At 34.4% G+C, this 10,703-nt stretch overlaps 1 protein-coding gene across 1 annotated transcript; it reads right to left on the bottom strand.

Moving 5' to 3' along the window:
- Positions 1 to 622: 622 nt before the first annotated feature.
- Positions 623 to 10,229, bottom strand: LOC110695675 (mRNA-decapping enzyme-like protein). The gene is made up of 8 exons (XM_021872908.1): positions 9,873 to 10,229; positions 9,739 to 9,779; positions 9,460 to 9,509; positions 5,223 to 5,367; positions 4,878 to 4,931; positions 4,313 to 4,448; positions 2,677 to 3,123; positions 623 to 1,375 (listed from the first exon to the last, which is right to left on the bottom strand). Exons 1-8 carry the CDS (start codon positions 10,029 to 10,031, stop codon positions 1,319 to 1,321), a joined length of 1,089 nt encoding a protein of 362 aa, XP_021728600.1. The 5' UTR covers positions 10,032 to 10,229; the 3' UTR covers positions 623 to 1,318.
- Between the last annotated feature and the right edge of the window lie 474 nt (positions 10,230 to 10,703).

Here is a 10,703-nt window from a genome sequence, read left to right as displayed (position 1 = left end):
TTTTTACTGAACTGAAATTATTTTTTACTGAACTGAAATTAATTTTACTGAACTGAACTTATTTTTACTGAACTAAAATTATTTTTACATAATTTTATTTTTTAAGGTGAATAGAACAGGGCCTTAGTATTACATGGGTTACTCGGTCAATTTTAGAGGGGTTACTTTGGTGTGGCTAGCCACATGTAAAATGTATTGTTATTTAATTTATTAAAAAAATATTACAGAAAATAATTTTTAATTAGTAAAAATAATTTTAATTTTGAAAAATACTTTCGATTCAGTATAAATAATTTAAGCTTAATAAAAACAATTTCAAGTCAATAATAATGACAGATATTTATTTACAAACTAAATTACATAAAGTACACTCCATATGATATCGTATGTGTAAATATCCTTCATTTTCATAACGAATTATTTGATTGTATTTAACATCAAGTAAAAATGTTATCATATTATTTTATCAACCATTTGAATATCGCCCAGGCACAAAATTAGTAAATACATATCCCATATATAAAGCACAAAGAAAAATATTTTTTGTAAAAAATATGTTGAATAGTGTAAAACTAGAAACGGAACAATTAGTTAAAAATGGAGGAAGTATGAAATAATTCACTTATGTCAATCGGAAAAAACACAGCCTTAGAATTATTGGAATTCCAATATCAAAGTTTGATGTTAAAAACATGGCAATTTTCTTGACTAACAATTTTCCAAACATCAATTTATGACACATAAATGCATTACAAGTATAGTCAAATTTCCCATTTCTCTTATCAAGTATCAACAATAAAATTAGAGCAATTTTATAGCTTTGCAAAAATTGCTGCAAATGTTTTTTTTTTTTTTTTCTCTTTTTGTGCACATATAATAAGAGAAAGTTAACTGTCTACAAGGACTAGTCCATTGTCCTGTATTCTTCTTTGAGCTAGCTTCGGCTATCCGTATACCTAAGGAGTTCAGAAGTAAAATCGATTACATAGACCACAAACCCATATGATAACACTAATCCCATAACAATGCTAAGATGGACCGAACTAGGTTATTGACAATCTCTTCAACAGCCACAAACTGTTACCATACTGACAAGATTATGCACTGCTTTTTCCAAAGGTGGCAATTCAAGCCGGAAACAAACTCCCACAGAAGATCGGATGGCGAATTTCAGCCCCTAACATGCAACGAGATGCTGGAATCCCTTGTAGGATTAGTTTCCTGTTTTAGTATTTTGCACCCAAAATGTGAATGGAAAATACACGTCCTGTACATGCATCCTTAGTCCTTAGAACACTTGGTCACTTCTACATTATGTTTACACTTGGTGCACCTGCTGTAAAGCTTTGCAGAACATATCGATGAATTGATTGTCCTGGAAAAGAAAACAGAGATAATATCAGCCTAAACACAAGTATAAATGGAGTATTTAAACAACTGCACCCCTTACAATCTTGAGCACTAAGCAACAAACAAGCACTTGAGTTCATAACTCATTTTTTTTTTTTTGTTAATGTAATGTAGTAGGCCTAGGCCAGAAAGGAGCTATCACAGGAAGCCCCATCAGAAAAGTCGAAGTACACGCTCTAGATATTGGGGAGGAAAGGAATTCCAACTCCAATATCTCTAAGTGGATTTTGATCCTATGACATCAAAGTTGCAAGAGCAAACCTTACCATTAAACTACAACAAGTTGATCTATCATGCGAAAAACTGGATATGATTTATAATGGGGTATAATATCCAAGGCAAAATACTAGTTTTGTATATCAAGAGATTGAAGGTTTGGTACATGCACCAAACTGCTCAGCAACAAAATACTGACAGTATTTGACCATAAAATATGAGTGCTTCATTTATGTGATTTACTCACTACGTTAGTGGGAACACAAGGACCATACAATCATGTTTTGTGATCATAAGGACCATACAATTTGCAGTACTGGTTATTGCAGTATTAACACAAAGGATACAGAACATCCAATCTACCACAGTAAATAATTTTGTTCAAATTTCTACAAAATAAAACATGTGACAACAAAGTCCAAATATTAGAAGGCATGCAAGGCATTTCAGAGTTCCCTGCGCCTTGTTGAAGTGAGGCGTATATGATAAAATAATTATAAAAAAAAAACCGTTATGCATCTTGTATCAGCTGCATCGTAGCTGCAGTTCATCGAAATTGCTTCGCGGCTTTGCCTAGATGGCTAGACCACAAAAAGGCGCATGACCCCTAACATGCTTAATCAAACTCTGAGGATGTGGTTAAGTCAATCCTGTTTAGCTAAATGTGGACAAAATAGAGGGAGAATGGAGGCAGTACAAGTTGTAAAACTAACAGATATGCTTGTTTTTAGCATCATCCCTATCCCTGAATAATGTCAAAAGTAACACATGTGAATTCCACTCTACACAAAACTCATTCTATCCACTCCCAGAGATCGGTGCTTTTTTTTTTATATATATATAAACTTCACAAGTTAAGAATTTATGTGTCATATATAACTTCATTTACTTGTGTTAGTTTGGTCTCATACTCTCCCATTGACCAGCAATTTTCATTGATAAATGAAACATAATCAAAGTAACAAAGTTCTATAGCAGGCTAGAAAACCACATCAGTCAAACGGAAAATGGAAAAAATGCCCGGGGAGGAGAGGAGGGGGGGATGTTAACCTGGACAAGCGTCATAAGAGCTTCACGAACTTTGCCTCGGTCAATAACAGGTCCGTGGGTTGGTGCAGCAATATTTTGCGGTGTAAGAAATGGAGATGGTGCTGGTGGAGGGTAAGGTTGGAGAAATGGGGCTCCATATGGGCGCTGCAGAGCAGTGTGTGGCAAGGATGATGGAACGGGTGGCTGTGACATGGCAGATGAAGAATGGGGGTTGTGAAAGATAGCAGGTGTGACAAGATTTGCTATCTGATTGCCTCTGTAAGTTGAATCAGAACCTTCATGGTGGTGAATTAGATGAAAGGTTTGAGCTGATGTTGCCACAGCAGGTACTTGAAGAAGTCCAGTAGGTGCAGGTATCAGACCAGAACTGCCTATCGATGTCAAATGTTCACTGGAAGGATGATAAGTTTGCACTGGCTTCCCTGAATTAGAAATATTAGTTGCCGCCTGAAAATATAGCAAAAAACACATCACAACAGTTAGACAAATTTACTTGCTATCACAGGGTGATACACTATTACAGCATTCTAAAATCTTTAAGCAAAATACTAAAAAAAACATCTTTCGACAGACCAGTAAAAATTGCCAATCATATATGGTCAAACTCGTAATATTTGAAGGATTATGTAAAAACTCATGCAACCAAAGGCCATATATTATGCAAAAGCCCCTCAGTAGCAAGTAAACTGAGTTACAGCCTCAATGGAGAATAAGTTTCAAGGTATTTCACATTTTAAAAATCAAAGTATCTGAAATATTTTCTTTAAAGATAAGGAAAAGTTTAACCAATGAAAAGGAAAAAAATGGACAAAGCATAGATGATTCAATATTTAAAAAAAATTAAAAAAAATAATAATAAAATAAAAAATAAATAAATCAGCTAAAAGTCTGTTAATTTAGAACTACTTCAGATATCAGAGGGAACTCTTTTTCCAAAGCCTGGATCTCAGGCGTATATTATCATAAGCAGGGTGAGTGATTAATGTATCAGATATACAAACCCATGGAAGAGGCCATTTCTCATGAAGCATGGACTCATCCAAAGCTTAGATAAGGATGGATACCATACAACAACAACAAAGCCTTGGTCTCAAAATGATGTGGGGTCGACTAACATGAATTGTCAGAAGGAACCGTCTGATTTGTAAAAAAATAAAAAAAAAATAAAAAAATAAAAAAAAAAAAGAACAAACATAACAAGATAACTTGGTTGAAATAATTTTGATTAAAAAAAAGTGTGTTAAGTGTGAAAAAGAAAGAGTATACAAATATTCTCCCTTCTTTAACTAGAAATGTCAAGCAGAAATCGAGATGCTAGATGATCAGTTACAAAATACCCTCCCGGCTTCAATTAGAAATGTCAAGCAGAATTCGAGATGCTAGATGATCAAAACATCACAAAATTATTAAAGAACAAATAATGATGAACTAACATCTCACATCAACATTTAACATGCTAGAGACAAAGCAGGTCACAGAGCTCACAATAGCACAGACACAAATGAAGTTCACAATCAATTTTATTTTATTTTTTTTAAAAAAAAAAAAAAAAAAAACAAAACAAAACAAAAAAAACTAAGCTGAAGTAGTGATACTAATTAACAAAATTATATCTCAAGATTTTCCAAGTACAGACATTGAACAAATTTGAGATAGAATTAATCTCAGTAACACCAGAGGCATGAATGGAAGCTGATGATATCCCAGGTGATGGCTCCAATGGGCTTTCAATTATTGCCGTGGATGGGACAGGTTCAAGCTCCTTGAACTCGCTGCATAATAAAAGGCCAATATTAAAGTGTTACTCTGAAACTATTGATGCTTTGTGCAAACAGATTTGCACCACAATACTTTTCACACAATCATCAACAAAGCTTTTACCTGATACTAGGACCAAAATATTAACCAAAGAAAAAGGAAGGCAATACCCTTTTTCAGTACATAATAAAAAGAGTCCTAAATCATACCACCAAAACAAGCTTTAACACTAGTCATTAATGCACACCGAGAGACCTCAAATGGTTTCCAATGGTTTCCAATTGCTAACATTACATCTTTCATTGACAGCTCACTTATTGAACTACATTAAATTCAAAATATGATAAACTATGGAAATGATTCAAAAAGATCAAAAGTCAACTTTCATCTTCTTCATTAAAACCTATTGCTGCTTTACAGAAATACTAAAAGTAAATTACTACCTTTGGTTAAATTCTGATGGCTCCGGAGCACTCCTTCCATATGAGTCAATGATCCTGCAGGACACACAATTGAGAAAAACAAAAAATTACCAAGAAAATTATACAAAATACATTAGGATCAACTAACAATGGTTACTGAACAATATCAAATAATAGTATCATATGGGGTAGACTCTGCACACAACCAATACCATATGCAGAAAAAGGGACATTTCTGAGAATGGAAACAAAGGAAGAATAGATAACAGACATGGTAAGAAACACTAAGAAAGAAATGAAAAAAAAAAATATATTGCTCTTTATCAATAATGATTTCGCAAATTTATTGCCACCATAATATATCACCTGTTAAAGAGATCAGCAACCTCCTCGCATTCAGGAGTATTATAAAACCATATGCCATTAACTTCTTGGACAACATTTTTGTATAGAAGATAAGGAACTTGAACATCAAATTCGAAACTGCCTGAGAGATTCTCCACAAGATTTTCTGCAACAGAACAGATCAAGAACCTTATATATACAGCGACAAAACTCTCACATATAATTATATAACACTTTAAAAGATCATGACCTAGGTGTTTAAACACATAAAAGCACAGTGTCATTCAACATGAAAAAATTCAGAGCTCATTTGAACCTGCACTGTTAGCTTGTTTTCTAGTTTGCCTTGACTAAAAGAGCAAAGCACTTGTTCAATTTACATTGATTGCTCAAACAAAAATAATATAAGTCAAAGATATGATATGCAAAGTTATTATCCACGAAACCCCAAAGCTAAGGTAGGAAGACAAATTTGCTCTAAACCAATGCTTTGGTGAGGGCATTATTTCTTATTAATAGAAAATCTATGACTATGTTTGCTCCAAACTACAATAGGAGAAAAAGCAAACCCCTAAACTATAGCCATTAATTATAAGCATCTTGATAGCCAAATCCAGAAATCAAATTGAATCAACATTATTTCTTTAAAAGGCCAAATATTAGAAGGTATTCCAAAAAAAAAAAAAAAAAAAAAAAGTAAAAAGAAAAAGTCACTGGCACGGCTTTCACGATATCACGATATATTCCCTCTGTATATTTTATGTAAAACATTTATCCTTAGCATGTATGTCAATTTCTAAACTTTAGCCAATATTATCTTTAATTATCAGTAACAATCAATTTTGCACGGATACGCCATCTGGTTGCCGTCTCCCGACGGGTACGGTACAGATACGCCATAGAAACGTCCCCAAGCTGTCCCCGTCGAAAGTGGTACGGCAAGCAATTTTGGGGACGTTTAACCTCTTGCTTGGAAACGTATCAGGGACGGGGAAGCTCATTTTCTGACGTTTCCATTAAAGCCCTGCCCTTTTTTTTTTTTTTTTTTAAAAAAAATCCCAAAATTACTCATCAGAATGTCGATTTCCCCCAATTATCAAAAACCCTAAAATTGCGAACGTTGATTGTGCGGCCTGATTTAACCGTCTGCGGCGACCGGAGACTACTTGCGACCCCTCCGACACCGGCAACCGGCCTGATTCAACATTTCTGCTTCTGATTTCCTTTTCTCTCTTTCTTCGAACTATTTTTTTTCTTTATGTGAATAATGGAGTGATGTTTTCGGTAAAGCATGTGATTACTTGATTTTTTAATTTTTTTTTTAAAAATTTGAAGTTACTGAGAATATAGATGGCAGTAGGTAGAAATCACATGGTGCTTTTTCTTTCCCATATTTTGTTTTTTTGTTTTTTTTAAACCCCCATATTTCGTTTTAAATGGAAATGTGATTATGATTATGATTATGATTATGGTACTTTGATTATGAATTTCATGTGTTATGAATTGTTGCTATGAGTTTATGGATTTTTTTTTTTTTTAAAAAAAAACTTTTTATGGATTTACATTTTGCTGAATTTTTATTTGCCGTATCCTAGCCATACCCGTTTTTGGGAATTTTAATTTTGCCGTATCTCGTACCCGTATCCGTACCCGTTTTTTTACCCGTATCCGAATCAGTGCAATCTAGGTAACAATTATAACAATTCATTGGCATGGCCTTCGCTATATACTCCCTCTGTATATTTTATGTAAAACATTTATCCTTAGCATGTATGTCAATTCTAAACTTTAGCCAATATTATCTCTAATTATCAATAAGTAAAAATTATAACATTTGAATATAAAATAATCTATTCACTGAGATAATTCCAACAAGTACCCACAAAACAATATTCTTTCTTATTTTTAAAACATTAACACTAGTCAAAGTGGATTAGGTGAACAGTGCAAAAGTCAAAACGTTTCACTTATGAAAATACGAGGGAAGGATCAGACACTCATTAGTACCCTACTCCCAACCTAGAAGGCTAGAATTACAAACGTCAAAGATCATGTGTTGGTGGAGCAAGACCACAACAAAGAAGCAAGAACAAGAAGAAAAGAAATGCCCTCACATATTATTTGGCTTTGTAGCTACTCCATGGATTTTGGCCAATCACCCACGCGTACAATTCAGATTTATGTGTGGAAGTCAGGTTACATGCTGAAATGTAATTGACCATTGATCAATTTACTTACGGGTTAAGTATGCTAGGTGTCATACTTATGGAAGGTTAAAAGCTATATCCCAAAGAGTTAGGAACACTATTAAAAAGATTGTACTTCGTTTATCCAAATTAGCAAACACATATTCCTTTTTGGGAATTTTCTTTTTAGTTCACGCATTTCATAGTATAATGGATAAATTTTGTGTGGTTGACTAGTTAATTAGTAGATAAAGGGCCAAGTAGAGGGGTAATTGGGTAAGGGTATTATGGCCTTCTGTCATTCTATCTCACTTCTTAATTGGCTTCATATGTCCTAAAAATAAACAAGTCATCTACTAGTACTTTGGATTGGAGGAAGTAATAGATTAGCAGCCCTATATATATAGGCCATTCAGGGAAGGTTTGACATCATGATTAAACAAGCCTCATATCAAGATCGAAAGAGAGAAGATCACTAATAGGAGAATTAGTAATTAAGCGAGAGCTAATAGTGGTAATTATGTTTAGTGAGGAAAGTACAAGACTAATAACCACAAGTAGCTAAGCTTGGTTATCTAAAGATATTGATAATAAATATATGTGAGGGTATTATTCTTGCAATTTACTCTTATGATTAGTCATAAAGGGTAATAAAAATTGCCCAAAACTATTGTTTGTGATAATGTGTGTTACTGTTGATTAATTTCTTCCTCTAAAATTCCACTAAGATACCTAAACTTGTATGTTTGTCTACTCCGAATTAACAATTCAAAGGAAATCAGTCAAATTCAAGCTCGGATCTTAAGACGAAACTTGGCGTCTTGGTCTTATAGAAGTTGCATAAAAAGAAAAGAATTAAGGTGTTGAAAGCTAAGCTCCCTGCTATGTCTAAGAGAAAGAGTACGAGTAAAGAAAATCATCTAGAATTGATAGGTCATACATCTCTCTTCCATTTAAACATAACATCTCATGAATCTCAAGCTCCGAAAAAACATGCATACAGTGTGCACACAAAAAAAGAAAAAAAGGGGGGGGGGGGAAGTAATTGAACTTGGGGGCTAACAATAACAAAGGTTACAGTGGCAAAGCAATTGGAAATCATCCACCCTAGTACAACCATAAGCTACAATTTTATCATGTGAGAACACATTTACGTCCAATAAAGGAAAGAAAAGATGACAAAATGTAAAACATAATATACCTGAGTCAAACACATTTGATACTCAAAATAATAGTATGTGTGCATGATCCTTGATATATATGGAAACTTAATGCACACATATTAAGTACCCCTAACAAGACCAAGTGATAGCCTACACATACATCCTCAATATCATAGATCATATTGTTTCAAAAAGAAATTCAAAAGGAAGTGCCAAGTCTTCCCCACCAGCACATTGGTATTATGCATCACATAACCAAGGACCTGTCCAATCTTTTTCAAATTCTCCTCTGACAATGGAGCCTTTTCGCATTGTAAGGGTCAGTGCTTTTAGCTTATTTTATTCTTTGGACATTATTTCTTGACAGCACAAAGACAATATCAAAAGTGAATAAAAAGAAACAACTCACACTAACATCTATAAGCAGCGACAACAATGTGCAGGTTCAGCGTAAACATGGCTTAACATTGCAGAGGGGATTTACTTTGACGAGATACAAAATCCTGACTCAACAAGATGTAGCATTTGAAGTTCAATTAAGGCTAATTGTTTGCTCTACTTTTCATTGGTTTTGTTTAACTCATTTCGAGAAGAGAAACCAGATGAGCTAAAGCCTCTAGGGCAATTTTCAATTTTATAAAGTCAATATCAAATCATTATCATTCCTAGATGAGCTCTAGCCTCTAGGCCAAATTGAACATTGCCCTAGACTCTAGGGAAATGTTCAATTTTCTAAATTCAATGTCAAATCATTATCATTCCTATCTCTTAACATTGCAGACCATCACACTCATGATACATTAAAGTTCAATAAAAACATTGGCACAACATTAACATGTAGTACAAGTAGGTTCTATTAAAACTATAGAATTTGAAAATCATAATTCGAAATTCGATGAATAATCTAACCTGTATTTCTTTGATTCATAACAATAAACTGATGCCAAGGATCCTTACTCCTGCAACATTAGCAATCAAAAGAGTTCAATTATCCATCACTATTGAATAATTAACCTGTAATTCTTTAATTCATAGAACAAACATCACCATGGAAATTGCCATGATGTTCTCAAAACAAAATTACACTACAAATCCATTAACATTACCACCATTTATTACCGCCTACTAAACGAGTCGTAAAATTCTAATTCAACACTAAATCGAAGCAAATGAAACAAATTCAGATACCTTTTAACAACAAAAAGGGAGCCTTGAACATCCTTGCGACTCTGAAATCAACGAAATATTGCAAAACAAAATTAGGAGAGAGAAATCTGAAGAAGATAAAAACAAAAAAAGGATTGAGATTACGAATTACGAACCCATTGATTAGAACCCATGCTGAATTCGTACAAAGCGACATGAGCAGCAGTGAAGAGAATATCTTGAATACAAGGATCGAATCGCTGAAGAACAGTGAGATTGAGGAGTTTAGTGCTTTGTTGATCTAAATTTGGCATCAATTTTCCAGACTGAGGCATCGTAAATTGAAATTGATTTGGGGGCAAACCCTAAATTAAACCTTAATTTTTGTACAGGTGAAAGAGGAGAGGAGAGGAGAGGAGAGAGAAAATAGAGGAAGAAGATCTGGAAATGGCAGAAAGATGGCAGTCGTCTGTTTCCAATGAGCGAGCTTTCTCACGATTATTTTCAATTTCTTCGTTTTTGTATCGGTCCGGTTCGATGCTTTCAACTTAATTAAGGGTTAAAATATTCATTTGGGTTTTTCGATTAAATGAATCAACTGAACGATCCCATAGTCCTCCCATTAGAGTCTTTAGAGATGGAAATGGATCGGGTTCGGGCGGGTGGATCATCACCCGCCTCCATCCACCCCACCCAATCCATCCACCACCCGCCAAAACATCCACTTGAATTCATCCATCTAAAGCTTTCAAAAGTTGACTTTACCTGAAATACCGACTTGGACCCGATTATTAACCAACTCATTTGAACCCGAAAAAATGGTGACCCAAACTCGACCCGACCCGACCCGACCTGAAACCAACCCTAAACCCGATTTGACCCGAGTATGTGAGACCCGAACCCAAATATGAACCGACCTGGAGATGACCGACCCAAATGTAACCCGTAAATTATTGACCTGAATCAAACCCGACTTGAACCGAAATTGACCCAAACCCATTTTAACC

This window comes from Chenopodium quinoa, unplaced genomic scaffold (assembly GCF_001683475.1).
Source record: "Chenopodium quinoa cultivar QQ74 unplaced genomic scaffold, ASM168347v1, whole genome shotgun sequence".
Classification (NCBI taxonomy): domain Eukaryota; kingdom Viridiplantae; phylum Streptophyta; class Magnoliopsida; order Caryophyllales; family Amaranthaceae; genus Chenopodium; species Chenopodium quinoa.
The sequence above is the reverse complement of the archived record's forward strand: the minus strand, read 5'-3'. Positions and strand labels throughout refer to the sequence as shown.